A 24,075-nucleotide genomic window follows, 5' to 3' on the forward strand; every position below is an offset into this window, starting at 1 on the left:
AGGTTCACTTAATCAATCTGACATTCAAATTACGAAAAATGGTTGATACAGATTCTAGACAATTTACAAACAGGTGGCATATTCAAGTTCATGAATAAATTCTTTGAAATCAAAGTCAACTTTACCCCAGAAATGACGCCAGTCATTAGAACCTGACTTTACAAGGCTAGCCTCCAAGAGCTTATTTGAGCCATGACGCAGAACTGAAATACTTGAAAAGAAGCTGTCCCCAGGACTTGAAAAGAAGCAAAACCCAGGACTATTCATGCAAACTGGGGCACATGGTCATCCCACCTGTGAGAGGTGGGTGGACAGAGATGGGAGGGGCAAGACTTCTGAGTATGCCTAGTTCTGTGGTTCTGATTTTTGGATCATATAAACATTTTATATATTTGGAAAAAAATTATATTCCAAACAAAAAAGGCAGACCCTAAAATTAAGAATAATCAAAAACAAATGAACCTAACTGTGTTATCAAATTTTGTGTGGCTATGTTACTTCCTATTGCTTTAAAACATATTATTCTAACTACACTTGACACTTAAACAATGGGGGAGGTTGGCTTAGGGGCACCGACCTGCCCATGCAGTAAAAAATGTGCCTGCATATAACTTCTGACTCTCCAAAAACTTTACTCATGACTGAAGCCTTACCGATCACATAAATAGTCAATTAACACATATTTTGTATGTTATGTTATATACTGTATAATTACAATAAAGTAACTTAAAGAAAATAAAGAAAATCAAGAAAGATAAAATACATTTATAGTACTGTATGTGTATATTGAAAACGAAAATTGCATATATGTGGGTCTGCACAGTTCAAATCCATTTTGTGCAAGGGTCAATTTGCATATAATTCTTTTTTTCAAATTGATTTTAGAGAGAGGCAGGGAAGGAAAGAGAGAGAGGGAAAACACTGCTCAGTCACCTCCCATACATTCCCCAACCAGGGATTGAACCCGAAACCTTTTAGTAGACAGGAAGACTCTCCAACCAACTGAGCCCACACTGGCCAGGGCTGGGCTGCATATATTCTTAAGATATATTTATTCCAAAACTCAAAAGAATTATAAAAACAATTCTAAAACTTGATTCAGTAGGATAATTATAACAATAAGGTACTAAATATCTAAAAAGGATAAAGAAAATAATGTTGCCCTGGCTGGTTTGGCTCAGTGGTTGGAATGTCAGCCCAAGAATAGAAGAGTTTTGGGTTTGATTCCCTGTCAAGGGCATGTACCTGGGTTGTAGGTTTGATCCCCGCCCCGCTTGGGGCACATATGGGAGGCAGCCAATCGATATGACTCACATCCATGTTTCTCTCTCTCTCTACTCCCCCCACCTCCTTTCCACTCTCTAAAAAAAAAAAAAAAAAAAAAAAAAAAAAAAATCAATGGAAAAAATATCCTCTGGTGAGGATTAGCCAAAAAAATATGAAAAAATAAGTGACCACTCTAACCAATGGTTCCCACCTTGTGTCCATTCTTGCCCCCACCCCCAACCTATTCTCTAAGCAGCATAAACATGATCTAAAAACATCCCAACAAACCTTGCTAATCTCTCCACCTGGTCCGTGACAGTATTCAAAGAAACCCTCACTCTTTGGCAGGCAAGGCTCTGACTGCCCACCTGGCCCCCTCACCTGACGCACTCCTCCCTTTGCTGCAGGAACAATGGCCTCACTTCCATGGTGTGAGCCATGGCCAAGTTCTTCCTTGCCTCTGGCCTTAGCCCCTGCAGTCACAGTGCTGGGGAAGGTCTCACGGCTGGCTTCTCTCAGCCTCTGGATCTCTGACCAGAAGAGACCCTCCACAGGCCTTTTCTGGGTCCCTCCTGGACTCCAGTGTGCCACAGACAGCACACCTCACACAGCCTTGGCTGTGTCTTTCTAACTACTTTGTCTGTGAAGATACACCTCACAACCTGTACTTCTGTTGAGAAGCAGTTTGATGTCAGCTCTCGAAAGACAGCTGTCTGCCTCTACCACGGTCTCCTGGGGATATGGAACTCGGAACCTGAGGGGCTCAACTGAAAGTGGAAGGCTCACCTGGCTGGTGTGGCTCAGTGGTTGAGCATCAACCTATGAACTAGGACAGTGATGGCGAACCTATGACACGCGTGTCAGAGGTGACATGCGAACTCATTTTTTTGGTTGATTTTTCTTTGTTAAATGGCATTTAAATATATAAAATAAATATCAAAAATATAAGTCTTTGTTTTACTATGGTTGCAAATATCAAAAAATTTCCATATGTGACACGGCACCAGAGTTAAGTTAGGATTTTTCAAAATGCTGACACGCCGAGCTCAAAAGGTTCGCCATCACTGAACTAGGAGGTCACTGTTTGATTCCTGGTCAGGGCACATGCCCAGGTTTCAGGCTCGAACACCAGTAGGGGTCATGCAGAAGGCAGCCGATCAATGATTCTCTCTCATCATTGATGTTTCTCTCTCTCCCTTCCTCTCTGAAATCAATAAAAACATATTTAAAAATAAGAAAGTGACCACTGTAGCCCTGGCCAGTGTTGTTCTGCAGTTAGAGTGTTAGCCGACACACCTAAGGGTCACAGGTTCATTTTCCGGTCAAGGGTATGTACCTTGGTTGCAGGTTTGATCCCCCAGTAGGGGTCATGCAGAAGGCAGCCGATCAATGATTCTCTCTCATCATTGATGTTTCTATTCCTCTCTTCCTTCCTCTCTCTGAAATCAATACTCCCCCCCTCCCCCCCCTTTATTTTAAAAAAGAGTGGAAGGCTCTGTCTCATGCAGACAATTAAAGGTGCTGACAAGGAGGAAGACAAGGCAGGGCTGCTTTAAAAAAGATGGCAAGTTGTGCAAAAGAGAGAAGATACAAATGGGCCAGTGCTGCTGGGAAAGGATATATTTAACCGTTTCATAAACTAGGAACCATGGAAATACGCATGGTCTCCTGAGCGAGGTTCTGCCAAGTCAGTGAGGCACACCAGGGGGACCATCATAGGCCTGCCCTCAGTGAGGAGGCCTTGACTAACTTTACCGCACCCTGATTAGGAGGTCGGTCTCCCTAACTTGCGCACTGACTTAACTCAGCCCGTGCCTGATCGCCTTGTTGAAAGCCCTGAAAACGGAATTACAATTGAGCGCTGCACCCTCTGGCTGTGACCCCTGGAGCCCCTCCACCCCGGCCCCTGGACGCATACTCTTCCCTGTGGGGGGCGGGAGCTGCACTGTCCAATGTTCAGGAGCGTCTCTACCCCAGTTCCTTTGTCTCCCCAGCATCAGAGCTTTTCCAGATCTCATCCTCCCGACAAGTCTGCTTCCACCTGCTTCCCTTTCCAATCCACCCAGCACACTTGATACTGCCACCAGCTTCCCCTAAACCTCTGCTGTGACAATCGACACATCTGATGTAGGTAGGCTTACTTCTTACTAAGTTGTGATTCCCCCCCCCCCCAATATATTTTTATTGATTTTAGATTGAGGAAGGGAGAGGGAAAGATAGAAACATTAATGATGAGAGAGAATCATTCATCGGCTGCCTCCTGTATGCCCCCCACTGGGGATGGATGTGCCCTGACGGGAATTGAACTTTGACCTCCTGGTTCATGGGTCCACGCTCAACCACTGAGCAACACCAACCTGGCTGAGTTGTGATTTTTAAGAACCTGTTCAGGACTGGCTGGTGTGGCTCAGGTGATTGGGGTTGTCCCACGCATCAGAAGGTCTCAGGTTCAATTCCCAGTCAGGGCACATCCCCAGGTTGCAGGTTTGTTCCTGGTTGGGTGAGTACGGGAGGCAGCTGATCGATGTTTCTCTTTCACACTGATGTTTTTTTTCTCTTTCCAAAATTAATAAAACATTAAAAAAAACCCACCACCACCTTATTGGTTAGGGTGTCTGAGTCTTATATACACTCCTGTCTCAGGGATTAGCAGACTGGGAGAGACATGGGCAAAATTTGGGGTCCCACCCAAAACTCAACCTGAACAATCGGATTCTCTTTTCTCAGTTTCACATACGAGAATTCTCTGAGAGAAATGTGTTTCAAAACTCTCTTTTGTTGCTTTCAAACAAATCTGATCTGATATACTTAAAACACTGCTTTCCCACCAATACTCATTGTTTTCAAGTACCCAAGGAAGAGTTCACAAAAATGAATATATGCTGTCTCATCATCAGGCAAGCTCAACACATCTCACAGGACTGAAATGATGCAGTCTACTTAGGAAATGCAGCGGATTGACAGTTTATGTCCCCTCCAAATCCTCCACCCGCCCCAAGGAGATGGTATGAGGAGGCAGGAACTTTGGGAGGTGATTAGGTCATGAGTGGACAGAACTCCTTTGCCCCGTCACTATGTGAGGACAGTGAGAAGCTGGCCATCTATACACCAGGAAGCAGGCTCACCCAACATCGAATCAGCTGGCACCAAGACCTTGGACTTCCCAGCCTCCAGACCATGAGAAATAAATTCTGTTGTTTATAAGACAGCTAGTCTATGGTACTGTTATAGTAGTCTGAAAAGACTAAGACAGGTATCTTCATGAAATTAAGCCAGAAATCAACACAGAGATAAATAGAAAATCCCCCAAACATTGGGAAGTAGTATACTTTCTAAAAACTTTATGACAAAAAAAGATACTACAATGACAAAATTTTAAATATTTTAATGTTTTTATTGATTTTTTTTGAGAGAGAGAGGAAGGGAGGAGAGAGAGAAACATCGAAGAGAGACAAACATCAACATTGATCAGCTGCCTCCTGAACACCCCCTGCTGGGGATCAGCCCAAAACCCGGGCATATGCCCTGACTGGGAATTGAAGGGTGACCTCCTGGTTCATGGGTCAATGCTCAACCACTGAGCCACACCATTTAATATTTTTACCTAAAAGAATAAAAATTTGGCTTATCAAAACTTGTGGAATGCAACTAAAGGTGTGCTTAGAGGGAAACTTACAGTCTTAAACACATATACTGGAAAAGAAGAAAAGCTAAAAATCAATTAAGCATCTATCTCAAGAAACCAGAAAAAAGAACAGCAAATAAAAAGTAGATGGAGGGAAAAAAATGAAATAGAAAACAAAAATTACATAGGAAAAAAAAAATCAATAAAGCCAAAAGTTGGTTCTTTGAAAGGATTAATACAATTGATAAACACCTAGCAAGACCAGCAAGAAAAAGAAATAAAGCCCAGTGACCAATATCAAATAATTGTAAAGGGGACATGAGCCACTTCACACTCATTAACTGAAAAGTTCAGGTGAACTGAATGAATTCCTAGGGGGGGAAAAAGCCTACCTAAATAGACACAAGAAACAGAAAATAAGAAAAATCCCATTTCCATGTAAGAAATTGAATCTGAAATTAAAGCCTTCTCACACACAATAACAAACCCTACACCAGCTTCTTCCAAAAATCTAAGGGAAAAGAACACCAGTCTCACAGGAACTCTTCTGGGAACCCATGAGGAACACTCCCACCTTGTTTTATGAGACCAGCATAACCCTGACCAAACACAACAAAAAGAATGGACTGTAAAGCACAGAGCTCAAAGATACGCAGATATTTAGCGTCAGAGACATTCAGTGCAGAAAAGTGTTGGATGCTACAGATTCATCAGGATTCCACAGTTTCAATTATAATTTACTTGCAAGGCTACACTAATGTTTTTGCTTGACTCATTACAAGATACGTTTCTTGACTCTCAATTAGGTTTTCAATGAGGATGTAACAAAATAAGAATTTTGAGACTAGAAATTGTTCTTTTAAAAAAACTGAAATAAGTTCATTCCTAGTTAATTATAATAGAAGCATAAAATTTTATTGGGCAAGCAGATAACATACATGTATTGAAACATAATACTTCTCTGAACTTCATTAGGCTTTCATATACTCATTTCTATTTAATTATAACTAAATCACCATCATTCATTGCCAAGTTGGAAACACTGTCAAATAAACACTTTCAATAAGAGAATTCAAAAAAAGATTTAAAATTACAGACCAATTTCTCATGAATGCAGATGAAATAATTCTTAAAAATATTAACAACAACAAAAACAGTGAAAGAAGAATACACTGAGGTCAGGTTGGGATTATTACAGAATTTCAAAAAAAAATTTTTAAAGTTAAACCACCACATAAAAGAAAAATCACTTGATACAAATTGATGGTCACCAAATTGAGAAGGGGAGGCAGAGGGTGGAGGCTGGGTGAAAAGGGGGAAGGGATTAATATGTATGAACTGCCAGTTATAAAAATAGTCATAAAGTATAGCATAGGGAATATGGTCAATAATTTTGTGGTAACTATGCATAGTACCAAGTAGGTACTGGACTTATGGGGGAATATCACTCTGTAAGTTATTTAAGTATCTAACCACTAAGCTGTACACCTGAAACTAATAATATCAAATGTCAACTGTAATTGAAAAATTTTAAAGTAAAAAAAAGTTAACATAATAATTTAATTCATTATCTTAAAAATGCTTAGCAAACTAAAAATAGAGAATTTTCAAATTTTGATAAGAATATCTACAAAGAAGCTACATCAAATATCACTTGTAATGGTAAAATATGGACTGCTTTCCCTCTGATATTGGAAGCGACATAAGGAAACCTATTCTCATCACTTCTACTTAACACTGTACTGGAGATCTTAGCCAGTACAATAAGGCAAGAAAAATAAAAATGGGTATAGCACTGGGAAAGAAAAAAAATAAAGTGTCATTTGCAGACACATGTGTACGCATAGAAAATACAATAATTATTATTAGAAATATATTTAGCAAGTGAGTATCCAAAAAGTTCTATCTCTATATACCAGTAATACACCACGGCATTATTTAATTCATAAAGATATAATTTTTAATGGCATCAAAAATATCAAATACCTTTGAATAAATTAAACACATATTAAACATATACAGAAAACTGTAAAATACTAAGACAAGTTAAAGAAGATCTAAATAAATGGTAGACTTTCTTGTGTTCATGGCTTATAAGACCAATATTAAAAAGATGTCAGTACTCCCCACATTGGCCTACAGATTTAATGCAATCTCAATGAAAACCCCAGCACATTTTCTGGGGAGAGACTGCCAAGTAGATCCTAAAATTTATCTGAAAACACAAAGGGTCAAGATTAGCTAGGTAATCATGAATCAGAGCAAAGCTGGAGGACTTAAATTATCAGCTATCAAGACTGACTACATCTACAGTAAGTTAGACAGTGTGGCATTTGTGCAAAGATAACCAAAAGATCAAGGGCACAGGGGAGTCCAGAAACAGACCCATACATTTACAGTGACTTGGTTTATGACAGAGACGACACTGCAGTGCACTAGGGAAGGATGGTCTTCTTAATAAATTACGTGGTGTCATTTGGATATCTATATATTTCAGGTGGGGGAAGGATCTTGGCCCCTATCTCACACCATAAACAAAAATCAATTTCAGATGGATTATAGATCTAAATGTGACAGATAAAACAAGAAAGCTTTCACAGGCCGAAACCGGTTTGGCTCAGTGGATAGAGCGTCGCCCTGTGGACTGAAAGGTCCCGGGTTCGATTCCGGTTAAGGGCATGTACCTGGGTTGCGGGCACATCCCCAGTAGGAGATGTGCAGGAAGCAGCTGATCGATGTTTCTCTCTCATCGATGTTTCTAACTATCTCTCTCCCTTCCTCTCTGTAAAAAATCAATAAAATATATTAAAAAAAAAAAGAAAGCTTTCACAGGAAGACACCTTCATGAACTTCCTGATATCATGCAATGAACCAAGAGCATCAATTGGGCTACATTAAAATGAAAACTTCTTATCAAAAGATACCACTGAGAGAGTGAAGAGGCGCAAACACAAGAACGTAAAAGAAAATCTGCCATACATATATGCACTCAACACCCACCAGACAGCGAGAATGAAAGAACTGATGAGACCACGTATTAGAAAACCACTGACTGCTCACACACTGCAGATGGTACAAACTGGTACCAACACCACTCGGGAAGTGTCTACTGAGGCTGATCAAATGACACCACTTCTTGTCACTCCTTTGAACACACCTAATAGGAATGTATACATATCTGCACCCAAAAAACAAGCAAGGATATTCAGGGCAGCATTTGCAAAAACTAGAAACAACCCAGATACCCACAAACAGTAGAAAGAATAAGTTATGATAGCCCTGGCTGGTGTGGCTCAGTTGGTTAAAGCAGTATCCCATGCATTGGAAGGTCGTGCCTAACAATCGATGTATCTCTCTCACATCAATGTTTCTCTCTCCCTTCCTCCCTCTCTAAAATCAATTTTAAAAATAAATAAGTTATGGTATATTCATTCATATATTGGGTTACTAGACAGCAGATGAGAATAAACAAAGCTACATAAGATAACATGGATCGATTTCGCATACAATGTTGAATGATAGAATCAAGAAACAAAATACACATATTACTTTACTGCATTTATATAAAATCAAGAACATGCCAAAGCAATCATCACCAAAAGTCAAAAGCGGGCAGGCTGGTGTGGCTCAGTGGTTGAACATCGACCTATGAACCAGGAGGTAATGGGTTTGATTCCTGATGAGGCCATATGCCCTGGTTGCGGGCTCGATCCTGTGTGGGTTGTGCAGGACACAGCAGATCAATGACTCTCTCTCATCACTGATGTTTTCATCTCTCTCTCTCCCTTCCTCTCTGAAATCAATAAAAATATTTTTTAAAAAGTCCAGACCATCATTTTCTACTGATACTTGTTTTATATATTGGGATTCTGAATACAAGTTTTCTTGAAGAAAGAGTTCCTGTGGTTTAAAAAAAAATTGAAAACCACTGGAACAAATAAAATTAAAAGTCCTTTTAAAAAATTTGGGGGGGGCATAGTTAGCTCTGGGGGACAAATACTGGGAGTAGGTAAGAGGGGCTTCTGGGAAGCTTGGAAATGTTCTGTTTTTTGAGCTAGTGGTGGTTACAAGAATGTGTTCACCTTGTGAAGAACTCGAGATGTACGCTTATGATTTGTGAATTTTCCTGGTGTATATTATATTCAAATTTTGAAGTATATACTTGCCTACGTAATGTGCCAGGAGAACAAATGTACTTATCTGATTCATATGCCTCCTACCTGGTTACACTGCTAACCACCAAACAGGAGATAAATGCCAAGAAAGGGAAGCGTCCAAACCACGTTTACTTGATGGTTCCTGTGTTTCTGAAATGCTGGCCCCAGGTGCTTAGGTGGTGAGTGACTGTGCGACACCATCTCTACTTAATGAGGCATTTCCAGGTTACCACCCTGCGCAGTAGCTAGAAACAAATCATTGAGCAACTGTCTCACCCCACTGGTGCGGCAACCCCCTGTACGAGACTGTACTGCACAAAACTCCGTCCCTTCCCTGCTGTGTCCTTGTGCTCCTTTAAAAAAACTAGCTCACCAGATATGTATTTGACATACACTTCAGTATATGTACCTACCTCCAATTACATTAAAACAAATACAATCACACATACACAAAAATACAACTGAAAAGATTTACAAATACACTAAAATCTGGCAAGACATAATATGACCAATCCTTTTAAGCTTCTGGTAATAAAATCTGACCCAAATAAAATTGGCAATTTAGAGGATTGGAATGAGAAAAAACTTAATGGTTCTCTAATCCAAAAAAAGGAAATATTATAGCACTAACATTAAATTATTCCTGCTAAAAAAGAAATCCAAATGTTGAACTTATCAATCTTTCAGGACAGCTGACTAAAGCCAAGAAACGCATTAAGGCCAGTAATTATTCATTCACTAATTTAGCGCTGCAGACCCACCACGAAAGCATCAATGTGTGCCTATTCAGGGCTGCCTGAAAGCACCATCAAGGCAGCTATTATGAATAAGTAAAACGGCACCTAGACAGCTCATAACACCCAAGTCACTTTCCTCTCTCCCACCAGGCTGTGCCTTTTACCTTACATTCCAGTTGCCATTCTCTCCCTTCACCTATCATTAAATCCTCATTCAGCTCCATAATCAACGGGTTTGAAACACTGGTCCAAACGTAACATACTTAAATGAACAACTGCAGCTTTAGAATTCTCATCTGCCAAGGAGAAAGTTCCAAAGGAATCAATGTCCAGTTTTCTATTTCCTGGAACAAATTTCATTTATAACACGCAGGTGTCCTGATAAAGGCGGATTGTACAAGTATTTTCCTGTGAAACCAATCCTATTTGTCCATTCAATTTCATCAGTTAATTAGAAATATATGACACAACCCATGGGCAATACCCATTTAACAAGAAACGGCTGAAGACGAGCGATCGAAATGCACCCCATAGCTTGACTGTTTCAAGGTCCTTTTAAAAAAACTTGGGAGCACCGCCCCAAATCCAGTTCCTCCCGCCGCCCCGAAGAAAGGAACAAGAGTAACCAGGTGTTTTCACATGACTTCAGAAGGGCAGAACCTTTTTTCCTGAGAACTTTAATCCCCAGGACCTGGCTCTATAGCTCTTACAAATACCAGAACCCCATCAACTCACAAATGGTCATGTAAAGGACTCATCTAAAAATACCAACATCATCAAGATGACCTCCCAGAAATGACACCACTAAGCAGACACCCATCTGTAAAGCTGCAGGAGAGGGAAGAGCATCCGTACCTGCGGAAGTGCAGTGTTGAGCTGCCTCTGCAAGGAATCTCTTTCATGGCCAACCTCGTGTAATTTCCCCTGGGTTAACGCCAGTGTCTCTTGGGTCTCTCTCAGCGTCTCAAGAAGGCGGTCCTTCTCCTCCAGCATGGACACCATCAACTGCTCAAAATGCGAATCTGCATCTGGCTGCGAAGGCGAGCCGGACCCATGGCTCCCACTTCCTCCTGGGGGGCCTTCTGCTTCACTGATGGTTGGCATCACCTCGCACATCATCTTGAAAGAAAAGGCCCAGACTACAGTCAGCAAGTGCAAAGTCAGGGCTCTCACAAAGCTGCAACTTTATAGCTACCTGTCCTTAATAAATGAAAGGCCCACAGCCTCTGTCTCCCATCTGACTGGTAGGCTCTGAACATGACAGACTGGGAAAACACACACATGCAAACCACAAGATGAAGGAAGACATTAATAGACAATGATCCATAAAGGACACAAACAGCAAACCCTTGGTATTTTGTTTGCAAAGCTGTATTTTCTAGATGTTGAAAACACGTGTGCTTCTGTAACCTTTTTTTTTTTTTTTTTTTTTTCCTATTTCCCGGTAGGGGAAAGAAAGTTGAAACACACGCCACCCAATCAGTCTTCAGGAAAAGCACCGGGGGCGCACACAGACAAGTACAAATCCACCAGGCATCTTACAGGAATGTGTGCCGTCAGCTCCTGAGAAGGACTGACGGCTCCCTGAATTCTTGGGCTGGATTTGGGGAGCGCTAAAAGGCCTGGATTCCTTAGGGGCTGGGAGGCATGTTTTCCAATGGCTGCAATGGCTGGTCCGACAATCTAACTTACGTAAGTTACCAGACCAAAAAAAAAAAAAAAAAAAAAATTCCACAATGGAAATATAGCAGGTCGATACAGCCGTGACGGCTAGGAAAGAAAAGTGAAAGGTGAGATTATGAGAGGCTATTAAGTGTCTCAAATATAACTCCGGGGCCAGGGAAAGGAGGGCCGGTGCCCGAGGCTGCCGCGGTATTCCCGGCTCGGCAGACCCCCGAGCGGGAGATGCCCAAGACCACGCACCGGATGGTCACCACGACCTCTCCACGCTCACGCTCGCACCAGGTGCGGCAGATCCCCGGACCCCGGGGTGCTTGCTGAGAACCGTTTGCAACGGGAGCTCAGCCTGAGTCGGGGTTTCTCGCGGCCACAGGTGTTTGCCTTTCGCGCTCGGAGCTGGGATCACCGGGGCGCTGGGGGCAGGGGAGGGGGCGGCGCGCAGTGCCTGAGCTCGTCCCTCGGGGCGCGGGCGGGGGACGCATCCTCCCGGGGTCCCGCCGGGGTTCCAGCGGGCGCCCGCAGGGCTCTCGCACCGACCCCGCGCCGCGGGCCCCGCCCCCAGTTCCCGCCCTGCGCCCCCCGGAGCGCGCCCTTCCCGCGAGGCTGACATTAATCGGCAGCGGTGCCGTCCCGGGGAGGGGCTGGCTCCCGGGACCCCGCTCCGCCCGAGCCTGCCTCAGTCTCCCGCTCCCTTACCTTGCTCGCCGGCGGGAGCAGGCGAGGAGGCTCCGCGGCGGCTCCCGGGCGGCCGCTCGCTCCGGGCGAGCTCGGGGCCCGACGAAGGCAGCCCGCGCCCGCGCGCGCCCCGCGCCCGCGGCCCCGGGCCCGCCGCCCCCAGTCACTAAGGCCGGCCCGCGGCCGGACACTGGCGGAGCACGGGAGGAGCGGGCCCGGCTGCGCGTCGCCGGCGTCAACGTGCCCGACGTCAGGCGCGTCGGCGTAGCGTCAGCGCCGAGCGCCGCCGGCCCGGCCCGCCCCGCCCCGGGGAGGGGCGTCGGGCGAGCACCGTGGCGGCCGAGAGCGCAAGCGCCGCCTCCTCAGGTGGGGCGGTCTGCGCCTCCCAGGCGCCGATTGGATGGGCGCTGCCGGAGCCCCGCCCCCACAGGCCCCGCCCAGGCCGGGGTCGCCTCCCCGGAGTCGTGGCTCCGGGCTCGGGTCCTGACAGCATCTGGCACCTCCCGGGCCGCCCCCAAATCTCCTACTGCGCGAGGACTCCAGAGTCATGATCGAGCTTCCACTCTTTATCAGGCTCTGGGCCAGACTCTTCCCGACGTCACGTTTCCACACCTTGCTGGGAGCGCGCGCGGGCGGAAGTCACCTGCTGGCAGGTCCGAGCCCGCGGCGTCGCTTCCGGAGCCTGCGCGGAACCGATCCTTACCGGACTCCGAAGGACGCGCTTTCCACGCAAGACCCCTTGACCTCGCTTTACCTGCTGTGGTCGGAGAGGCAGAGATGCGCAGCGCTGGAAGTCGAGTCCCCAGGCGCAGGGTGGTGAATGCAGGCTTCGGAGCCAGGCGCACCCGGTTCGGCTCCCGCAGATGCTTCTGGCCGTGTGCGCTTCTCGCGGTGTGCGCCCTTGTCTGACTCAGGGGAACCTGTCTGCGATTCAGAGCCTTATCTCTAGGATGGGAAGAGGATCCAGAACCACCCCAGGGCTTTCCTAATAAGTAGAACATCTGCAGAGAGCAACCAGATGAGAACCTGGCTGGGAGGCACTCTGCAAATGATGGTCATTTTTATCCTTATTCATATTCCTATTTCAGCCTTACTCAAACCTTTTTAAACACCAGCTCTGTGCCAAGTCCTGTGCTAGATCCTGCAGGTACAGATATTGATAAATACACCTTTAATACATGAAAGCAGATGCTCCCCCTTTGGTTTGACTCCTGGAGCACAAACTTTTCACAAACCAGAATGTCAGGGCATGTTGCCCGGCGCTACTGCCACTGTCTGACTATTTGTGATGAGGCAGCCAGAAATCCCTGAATTACCCAAGTCTAAACAAAGGCACTATGGGGGCAGAGAACCCTACCCAGGCTGATTCCTTGACTCCCCCAGATTGCTCCCTCAGATTGGCTTTCTTAACTCCCAGAGTCCAGGACCACACCTCTTTTTCCTTCATGTATTCATTAATTCATTCATTCAATAAATATTTATTGAGTGACTGCATACACACACGAATTTGCACCCCTAACCCAGGGTCTGGAACAGAGGAAAGTCTCCAGCTCTCCTTACATGTACCAGCTTAATTCATCCAGCCCATGTTTGCACCATGCTCATAAAGTACCTTCTAAGAAATCAGGAAAAAACAAATACCTGGCAGGAGAGAGAGCATGATCACAAAGTGGTTTCCCACAGTGAGGCTTATCCATTGCACTCCAGATGTGCTGACCCCTGCGATTTCCCCAAATGTAGGAAGCTTGACTGCATAACTTGTGGTAGTGGGGACAGGACTGTGTACAAGTACACGCTCTCCACTGGGGGAGGGGGGGAGAAATTGGGAAGATACCCAAATTTAGTTCAATGGGGTGGAATGTTCATTCATTTTATGAATATTTTTAGGGCCCTATGTGCCAGGTGTGGCATAGGTTTGGGGAACACAGAGCTAAGACATCATTTCTCCCTCCCCCCCGCCCCCCAGTTTATAGCCTGGAGGGGCGAAGAAAAACAGAGTATTGCAATGTTTGTCTTATAAACAATGTGTGACTGGTGCAGAGGGACCACAGAAGAAGGAGGATCCAACTCTCCAGCTGGCATCATGGGGGCTTCACAGGGGAGATCTGAGCTGGGTCTCAAAGGATGAGCAGTTTTCCAAGCAGAGAAGGGAGAAGCCCGTTTGGTATAGCTCCAGTAAAGTGAGATCCCAGCTTTCACTCATTTCCATTCATTCATTCATGCATGCATGCATGCATTCATTCATTTCATTCCCCCAGATTGCAAGTTCAGTAAGAGAAAGTTGTAAACAAGCTAAAAGGCCAACAAAAAGAGATTGGTTAAATCATTTTCTTTCCAAATGACAGAAAGTGTGATGACATTCTCAGTCATGTTTTGATAACTATCTAATCACAGGCAAAATTCTATATCTTGTTTGTGGTGGTAGTTACAAGACTATACACGTTTGTCAAAACTCACACAACTCTACACTAATATGTAAAGTATGCCCTAATTCTTAAAAGTGGGGAAAACCTTTTTAAAAAAGCAAGATACAAACAAGTATATACAGAGTGAGTCCAAATTCAAAAAAGAAAGCAGGCTGTGTTTAGATGAAGCATGTATGATATAAACTTTATCTTTCACACAAAAAGCTCTAGAACAGCGGTTCTCAACCTGTGGGTCGCGACCCTTTGGGGGTCGAACGACCCTTTCACAGGGGTCGCCTAAGACCATCAGAAAACACATATACAATTACATATTGTTTTTGTGATTAATCACTATGCTTTAATTATGTTCAATTTGTAACAATGAAAATACATCCTGCATATCAGATATTTACGATTCATAACAGTAGCAAAATTACAGTTATGAAGTAGCAACGAGAATAATTTTATGGTTGGGGGTCACCACAACATGAACTGTATTAAAGGGTCGCAGCATTAGGAAGGTTGAGAACCACTGCTCTAGAATGTTATTAATCAAGTGATAGAATTGTGATAAAATCAGTTTGTTGTTTTAAATATATACTTTTATTGATTTCAGAGAGAAAGGGAGAGGGAGAGAGAGAGAAACATCAATGCTGAGAATCATCAATCGGCTGCTTCCTGCACGCCCCCTACTGGGGATTGAGCCTGCAACCAAGGACGTGTGCCCTGATTGGGAATTGAACCATGACCTCCTGGTTCATAGGTTGATGTGCAACCACCGAGCCAGACCAGCTGGGCAACAAAATAAGTTTTACATGAAATGAAATTTGTAAAAGAAAAACATACACATCCATACATGAAAATATTGTTACTATACGCAATTAGTGTTGTGCATTTTTCTGTATAAACATCATATGTTTTCCTGCAGAGGGACCCATCAGAATGTTGGCAGTGGTTGTCTGAGTGGGACGTGGGTAGTTTTCATGTATTTCTTCGTGCTAGTGTGTACTTCCTAGATACTTTATGGTGAATCTGCACTACTTTTATCATGGGGGGGGGGGCACAAATCTTATTTTAATAAAACCTAGGCAAGAATGAACCATGGAGAATTGCTCAGGAGGCTAAAATGACTTTTAGATGCAGTTATCTGTACCACCCAACTAAACTGTTTCCCAGAAGTATTCGTCTGAACAACACTGTAGAGATTGGGTGGCATCCTTGTAAGCCTCAGTCCGGAAAACAATGAACATGGGAAATGCTTTGGCTCCAATTCTTCTAAAGTTTCGATAAAGATAAGGTAATATGGGTGGGGAGGGGGTTGTGTCTTCACAAATGTGCCACCAGCCTCGGCTCCGGATAATGTAGTTAGTCGTCAACCTTGAGCATGACCCGAGCCGCCTCTCCTGTCTAGAGATGCAAGCAAGCCAAGGAATCCTGTGAGATCAGAGTGTGTATCACAGAGATCTGGGTGTGTCTCAAACCCCCAGGAATATGTAAGAACCTAATGAATGGTGGTGTGACAAGCAGCCAGAAGGTCTGGGCTGGAAGAGCTGTGTGGGTGGATGGTGGGACAGGGGACCCTCCCTTTAAGAGGAAGAAACGAAGCCCAGAGATGCAAAAGGGATTTTCCTACTGGCACCCGGCCAGGTTGGGGCAGAGATGGGACTGGAGCTTCGAGTGAACCGGGGCTGCTGGTTCCTGAGTCCACCCTGCTTGGGTTTTCCATGTACCCCTGTTAGGTGGGAGGTCAGTAAACGAGGAGACAGGGAAATAAAGCAAGTGCTTTGCTATTCATCTCATTTAACTCTTACAGTAACTCCCCAGATGGGTTCCTATATCTTCCCATTTTGTAGATGAGGAAACTGAGGTCCAAGTGGCCGATAAGCAGGGAGATCCATCATCAGCCCAAATGTTCCAGGGTCCATAGTTGTTCGATTTCTCGTAGTCAACCAATTAACTGAAATTTTGACCCATCAATGAGCCAGCCTGGATCGTGGGAGCTTGGTTGGTGCGTGTCAGTCCCTAAGAGCAGGGGTGATAAAATCACACTTGCAGAGCATTTTACAGAAAACCCTTTACCCCTGTAACCTCACTCAATCCCACATCCTTTTACAGGTGCCGCCGAGAGACTAGATAACCTGCCTGGCGCCCATGATTTGGTCAAAGCTCTGCCTGGAATGCAGGAATGGCTCCGGAGCCCGTGTTCCTGATGCTATATCGAAAGGTGTCCGCTGACCCCAAAGCTGGGGACAAAACCCCTTGACCCGTGTGGGCCGACCAAGGTCCCACCCCCAATGTCCACTGAGGGTCCACACTGCCTCCCACCTGCCCAGCCTAAAATGCTCCCCATTGTCCCAGTAAATGCCAGGCACAGAGAGTCCCAGCTCTGGGAGTACCCCACACAGGGGTGAAGATTTCTGTTCCCTTCACCCATATAATTAGGTTTTAAAATCAGGTCATAAGCTTCCCGCAACTTGATTTTCTGGATTTCATTGAGTTCATCAGATAGTGTCATCTAATAAAAATACCCAGCTATTATAGGGAGAAGAGCCCACGGGCAGTTCAAACTCTCTGAGAGCTGGGCCCTCTTCCCTTAACCTTGACCTTGGGCAAGGTATGTAACCCAGACTAAGCCTCAATCTCACCTGTCAGATAGGGACAATAAAGACTAACTTGCAAGCTGGGATGTTGAAATAAGAGTAACTGCCCTTCTTGTCTAGTCACCATTGCCCTCTTTGAAAGCCACTTTCACACAGTGGTTACTAACATGGACTCTGGAGCTGGGTGGCCTGGTTCAGACGTTGGCTCTGTTTCTTTTGGCCGTGGCTGTGTACTCTCAGGCAAGTTGGTTGACCTCTCTTGTCCTCATTCCTAAAGCGAGGATCACAGCACCGCCTCAGAGGCCGGCTGTGAGGGCTAAGTGAGTGGGGAAGAGCTCCCGTGTAAGAGCCCTACCCTCACCACAACCCCCCCACCCCGCCACCCCCCAAGAATCTGGATTACTTCCTACTTCTTTGCTTCTGACAGGCTGAGAGAGGGCGGGGCCTGTTCTCACCACTGCCACCCAAGGGGCCTCGCAGGTCTTCTGAGGTTTTCTTCCTATTTGTGACCATCCCTCAAGCGTGTGTGGCTGGGAGCTAAGACAGTCGTCTGAGGCCATAGGGAGAGACACTGTCCATCCCATTGCCAGGCAGGGGTTCCTCACCCCCCCCCCCCCATCTCCCAGGAAAGTTTTGTTTTTCCCATTCCCAAAGAGCGCAGAAAAGCAGTCAAGAAATGGAGAAAAAGGGGAAAGTATTATAATTCCGTAATAATGAAAGATAAGCATAATGGTTAGACTTTTATATAATTTATGAGGTGATCCCCAATAAGCCTAGTACTCACGTGGCACCATCGCTAGTTATTACAATACCATTGACGATATTCCCTGTGCTGTGCTTTCTATCCCTGTGACTGCTTTGTAACGACGTGGAATTATCTTTAAAATGTTAAGTGGTTTTTATTTGGCATATATCTATTATCATTCTCTGGAGAAGTAAACTTACCAACCAACATGAAGAGGTTACTGGTTGGAAGGGATCCACTGATCAAGTCAAAAGCAAGGGCAGGAAATGCCGTCACGTGGAGCTGCAGGATAAGGGTTAATTTTAGGAACTGGGACCGAAGCACGTGGGACCAGTCTTGCTGTGGCTATGGCTGTGGCTGTGTGGCTGTGGCTGTGGCTGTGGCTGCTCTTGGCCCCGCCTCTGCCAATGGTGAGCTGTCCTTTCAAATAAAAGAAATATCAATGAGTTTATGCACACAGGTTACTTCATACGAGCCCTGGGAGTGGTATTCCCAGGAATAAGCAAAGGACTCACATTGGCGACTCTGTGTAGCTCCGCATGGCCAACAGCTGCACGTGTTCCGTGACTGGAATCCCACTCCATCACACTTGCTGGCATTTCCAGTAAGTTTTTTGGTTTTTTTTGTTTGTTTTAGATTCTCTCAACATTTTATTTTTTTTAAGTTTCTGAAATACAAGTCAAAGCACATTTTTGTAACACAGCATGCTAACAAGCTTTACATTCGTCTCCCTACAGGATGACTGAATATAGGTACTGTAAAACTTCCTCTTCAAAAGAACACATTTTATGGAGGGAAGCCCCTCGTTAAAAGAATACATGGGAGCACAGGCTATCATATTTAATTATTTTGGTGCTTATGAACACCAAACTTGGAACAGCAGCCCCGCCGACGGAAAATTTGTTCTCTGAAGTATCTTCAGTATTCCTCCTTTTACAAAAAGAAATTAAGTGCATTTGAAAAAGTGGCAGTTTTTGGTATAGGCCTCTGAGCTTGGAAAATCAGGATATGTTTTGACTCTACAGAAGGAACATTCTAGAATCCACCTAAAAACATCTGGCAGAACAGTTGGCCTGAGGCTACTGAGGTTGTTCCACATCAGAGGGGGTCAAAGGGGGCCTGGAACAGTGCCCAAGTCTCACAGTAGCCACAGAACCGCTTACTCGAATTAGCCGAAATTCTGTATAGACTACACAACACTAGCAGAACAACCTCGGCAGTCACAAACTGTAAGCTTAGAACAAATATCTCAGCAGGAACAATATTCAAAATGTTTACAAACTTTGGATGTAAAAAAACACTTCCTCCTTCAGAGATGATGTCTGTGCTGAAGCACTTTGTTTCCAGGACGCGGGGGACAACCACGAAACGTTCACAGTGAGAATAAATCCAACCTGCTTGCCCTAAGCTTGGTGCTTAGGGTGTCGGCCCGTTCCCCATCAGGTCTCAGGTCCGATTCTTGGTCAAGGGCACCTACCTGGGTGGCAGGTAAGATCCCCGGCCCTGGTCAGGGCACGTGCCAGAGGATGTGTCTCTCTCACATCGATGTTTCTCCCCTCTCCCTCCCTTCCTCCCTTCCATGCTCTGTAAAAGTCAATGGAAAAGATATCCTCAGGTGAGGACTAACAAAGAAATTAAATTAAAAAAATCCAAGCTGCTTCACTCCCACCGTTCCTGTGCTCTTGCAAGGGGTGTCTTATCTTCTTTATTCTCAATGTAAATACTTGCTCCCTGGGACACTGGCAGGTAAGCCTCCCCCACTCTCTCCTCATCACGGACTAAGTATCGAGGAGTGGTACCTTGGATGCTTGTGGGTGCTCCGTAGAAGGATATGAATCATCTTCAGGTTACCCTGGGTGCCGCCCGGTGCATTGCTATAGCCTCACCTGGTCCTTAGCATCTGGATCAGCCCCGCCTTCGGGCAACAGCTGCATGGTGTGGGGGAGTACAGCCATTTTGATGGGCAGCATTCACTTGAGCACCTCTTCCCAGAAGGGCTTTTGCAGTCTCATTATCCCAGCCAGTGGAAGCAGCAATATGAAGCGGAGACCGACCGGCATCACGCTCATCACGCACTGGCACCCCAAGGTGCCGCAAGAATGCAACCATTTCCGTGTGTCCGCTGAGCACGCCCACGCAATGCAGCTCTGCTGTCCCAGTAGCTGGGATGTCTGCGCCAGGATCTCCTACTTCAACTCCTCCAGCTTCCCGCTGCCGGCCAGACCGCAGACCATTTGCTCAGAGCCAGGGGTGGGCCAACTTTTTGACCCGAGGGCCACAATGGGTTCTTAAACTGGACCGGAGGGCCGGAACAAAAGCATGGATGGAGTGTTTGTGTGAACTAATATAAATTCAAAGTAAACATCATTACATAAAAGGGTACGGTCTTTTTTTTTTTTTTTTTTTAGTTTTATTCATTTCAAACGGGCCGGATCCGGCCCGCGGGCTGTAGTTTGCCCACGGCTGGCTTAGACCCTCATTCCCTTTCCAAGATCGGTGGCAGCAGGGCCCTCCAGGGTATGATGTTCACGTGGGACTACAGGTTTTTAAAATATATTTTTGATTTTTTTTTTTTTTGAGAGAGAGAAAGAGAGGGAAACATCAATTTGTTGTTCTACTTATTTATGCATTCACTGCTTCTTCTATGTGCCCTGGCTGGGAATTGAACCTGCAGCCTTTTTGGTGTATTCCTATTGCCCAACTCCTACTGACATGTTCCTAAAAATCTGACCAACACAAAAAGAAATGTTTTTAGCTCTGGAATATTTGTCATGAAACAAAAGATTGAGAGGATCAGATAGGGTAATTTTTAATATTTGAAAGCATGCAAATACAGTGTTCTCAAGAACACCGAATAATTAGGGTGTGGGGTATTCTGATTTCTCGTTCCCAAGTTTTAAAGATTCATATCTGTGAGGAACTTGGATCCCGTGGCTGCTGGCTTACTGAGGACGCAGGTCGTGCTGTGCAGCGGTGCCAGCCAGCACCCGCCCCCACGCCGGGCTTGCTAAGTGGGGCCGTCAATGGGTGTTTTGTTTGAGTACCTTCAGTTGATCAATCTTGGCACCCAGGCCATGGCAGTACCACCAGGAAGGTCTATTTCTTTCTTCCTGACACGTCCTTAAAATCACTTGAACGTTCACAGAGGATATGACAACTGTTAGATGTTGGAATTTTTCAGCATGTATACGAAGAACATTTTTATCCATGTCATTCATCTATTCCGCAGACATTGTCATGTTGAGCCACTTTAAGCCAGGCACCGGGCCAGGCACTCAAAATACCTCCATAATTCGAGATGTGAGAGCTGGTTGTCTAGGCAGAGAAGCAGACGGACGGATAAGCAAAGATTTGCATCTGGTTTGGAAACAGTGTGTTCCGCGGCCAGGGACGACTCTTTATATGGGCTCCATCAACTGGACCCCCACAGGGAGAAGCAGAGTTGGGGTTACAGTGGCCATGAGCTCCTCCTGCCTGCTGCCCCTCCTGCCATCTGGGAAAGGAAGGGAGCTGCTGGGGAGACACAGAGGGAGGCAGGCAGGCGGCTGCACTCAGGGTCGGTGAACCGATGCAGCCACTGGAGCTGAGGTTTCTTACCAGCACTTGGCTTTTTGGCTGGGAGTGGCTGGTTGTCCATCCTCACTGCTAAGACCAAGTTAGTTGGAATTAAAGTTTTATCATTCTGTGTTTTTTTTTAAAAAAGGGAAAAGCTGGAAAACTTTGTTTGAGATTGGAATGTGTGCTGATCTGCTCAGGCCGCTGTAACTACGTCCCACAGACGGCGGCTTAAACCAGACATTTACTGTCCCCGTCCTGGAGGCTGGGGGTCAGGGATCCAGGTGCAGACAGCCGTCTCCTCCCTGTGTCCCCACGTGGGTGTCCCTCTGTGTGTATCTGTGCCCTGATCTCCTCTTTTAATAAGGATACCAGTCACATTGGATTAGGACCACCCCAGGGACCTCCTTCTACCTTAATCACCTCTTTAAAGACCCCATCTCCAGATACAGTCACATTCTGAGGTCCTAGAGGTCAGGACTCCAACATATGGCCTGGGGGGACAGTGCAGCCCATTGCTGCCGCCCTCAGTGTCCCTGGCTGCCGTGGTGCAGACACACCACTGGTCTCCCCTCAGCGTTAACTTCCTGCCACATTTCCATGTCCAAGGTGTGATGATGGACTCGACTAAGCTGGACTGGCAGGGCTCACAGAATACTTTTTACCTCACCAAGAGAATGGCTTTATTTATTTTTTAACATTTTTTTAATTGATATTTTTTAGAGAGAAGGGAGAGAGAGAAACATGCACACATTGATTTGTTGTTCCATCCATTCATGCATTCCTTGGTTGATTCATATATGTGCCCTGACCAAGGATCGAACCCGCAATCTTGGCGTATTAGGATGATGCTCTAACCAACTGAGCTTCCTGGCCAGGGCCCAAGAGACTTGTTTTAAAAACGAATCTGAAAACACTTGAGCTGGGAGTCAATTCTCAAATCTCCATTTTCAAATTCTATTTCCCACTGCCATGCCTGCAGGCTACCTAGAGTCGTTTCTTCCTCCCCCCGCCAACCCCCCTGCATCGGTAGGGCTGTGCATTGGTGACAACCTTCTTTGTGTGTAGCTGGCAGCAGATGCCCTTATCCTGTCTTCCTCTGATTGTGTGTATCCATTGTGTTCAGTGAGGAACTGGGAACTGGTGGCTTTCTTGTGCTTTATAGACTTTCACACCGATGCTTAGGACAGGGCACTCATGAGGAGTTTAGGACACAATAGTGGGGTGGGATTAAATATGAAAAAAAATGTCCTTGCATAGGAGGCGTCCGTATCTCCCACAAACGGAGCCTTGGCAGCCTGAGCTGCCATGCCCCACGGCGCTGCCCACTGCCTCATCCACCCTCCTTTTTTTAATCCTCACCAGAGGTTATTTTTCCATTGATTATTTTTAGAGAGAGTGGAAGAGAGAGGGAAAGCAGAGAGAAATATTGATGTGAGAGAAACACATCGATTGGTTACCTCCTGCACAAGCCCCTACCAGAGCCCGGGCTGGGGAGGAGCCTGCAACCGAGGTAAGTCCCCTTGACCAGAATCAAACCCAGGAGCCTTCGGTCTGCAGGCCGGCGCTCTATCCACTGAGCCAAACCGGCCAGAGCCCCACCCACCCTCCTCATCATCCCCCCTGGGCTCCCACTGCCCACTGCCTGGCACCCACTCTTGCCACACCTTCTCCTGGCCCTGGAGGACGAATGACGGCTCACGGCTTGGCTGGGACTGATGAGCACATTGTCCCTGTTCCCTGCAGCCCAGCCTTCTCAGAACCAGCTGGCTGTGACTCAGAAGGAAAGAGGAGAAATGAGGCCTGTTTCATGGGCAGCAGGGGTGGGGGTGGGCGTTTAAAATCTGGGAAATAATGAGCTGTGAATGACGCTTCCCTTGAGCCAGGCAGGTGGCAGCAGCCTCGATGGCCCCGATGAAGCCAAGAGGCCGAGGCAGGGCCAGGGGAGTGGCTTGGCGTATTAACCTGCTTGGACAGCTGTAACTAAGTCCCACAGATGGCGGCTTAAGCCAGACATTTACTGGCCCTCAAGGAGTTTTAACCCCTGTAAGGTCACATCAAGCAATCAGCCAACACCGAGCCAGAGGGGCTCTGACCAGACACAGAAGAAACCCCTGGCTGTGGCAGAACTGACCCCAAAGCGGAGCCAGGCAGGCTCCGCATCCCGGCTCTGGGTGGCACAGGCTGGGAGCCACATGCGGAGCCTCGCAGCTCATGGAGGGGCCTGTCCATTTAGTCCCCAGCACTTAAGAGTTTGGCCTTTTTACATCAGGCAGAAGGAGAACGTGCCCGATCTCTGTGGGAATCCCGGGAGTTTCCACCGTGGGAAGTTGGAGTGTGGATCCCCTGCACTGTGGACCAGCCCTTCCCCAGGTCTGCACACGGAGCAGGTCCCAGCAGGTGTGGCGGAGGGCCAGGGAGCAGTCTGTCCCTGGCTCGCTGTCTTGATCTCCCTCACGGAGCAGGTGCTCGGTCATCACCACAGAGCCTCCTGGCGCCCAGTCAAGGTGGCAAGCCAGGGACAGCGACAGTGTTCGCACGATGCTCTCAGCTGCCATAGGAAAGGCCCCACCCAGCCAGTCCCCTTGGAGCGATTCCCTCCTCCTAGCCCAGCTGGGCACCTCCCTGCC

General features: G+C 46.2%; 1 protein-coding gene, 1 long non-coding RNA gene, 1 other non-coding gene and 1 pseudogene across 12 annotated transcripts in view; 1 reads left to right on the forward strand and 3 right to left on the reverse strand.

Moving 5' to 3' along the window:
• PPFIA1 (PTPRF interacting protein alpha 1) overlaps positions 1–13,053 on the reverse strand; it is a 54,008-nt gene extending 40,955 nt beyond the window's left edge. For 2 of the 9 annotated variants that reach the window (XM_036326335.1, XM_036326334.1), the window contains exons 1-2: positions 12,162–12,401; positions 10,641–10,904 (exon numbers count right to left, since the gene is read on the reverse strand). In XM_036326335.1, coding sequence (XP_036182228.1) covers positions 10,641–10,904 — 264 coding nt within the window. In that variant the 5' untranslated portion in view covers positions 12,162–12,401. Of the gene's footprint in view, positions 1–10,640; positions 10,905–12,161; positions 12,434–12,894 lie in introns of those variants that run through there. The other 7 variants (XR_004970576.1, XR_004970577.1, XM_036326331.1 and 4 more) reach the window with 7 other exon arrangements.
• Positions 13,054–13,773: 720 nt separating this feature from the next.
• Positions 13,774–13,942, forward strand: LOC118665545. The gene has a single exon (XR_004970656.1). It is a non-coding gene; the product is annotated as a U1 spliceosomal RNA (small nuclear RNA).
• A 1,075-nt stretch (positions 13,943–15,017) lies between these two features.
• On the reverse strand, positions 15,018–19,427 carry LOC118665177. Of its 2 annotated transcripts, XR_004970579.1 has the most exons (4): positions 19,368–19,427; positions 18,406–18,557; positions 18,091–18,305; positions 15,018–16,567 (listed from the first exon to the last, which is right to left on the reverse strand). It is a non-coding gene; the product is annotated as an uncharacterized LOC118665177 (long non-coding RNA). The 2 variants fall into 2 exon arrangements; XR_004970578.1 differs by lacking the exon at positions 19,368–19,427 and having other exon boundaries at positions 18,406–19,353.
• Positions 19,428–19,732: 305 nt separating this feature from the next.
• LOC118665176 lies at positions 19,733–20,275 on the reverse strand (annotated as a pseudogene).
• Between the last annotated feature and the right edge of the window lie 3,800 nt (positions 20,276–24,075).

This window comes from Myotis myotis, unplaced genomic scaffold, assembly GCF_014108235.1.
Source record: "Myotis myotis isolate mMyoMyo1 unplaced genomic scaffold, mMyoMyo1.p scaffold_m19_p_10, whole genome shotgun sequence".
In the NCBI taxonomy this organism is placed as follows: Eukaryota; Metazoa; Chordata; class Mammalia; order Chiroptera; family Vespertilionidae; genus Myotis; species Myotis myotis.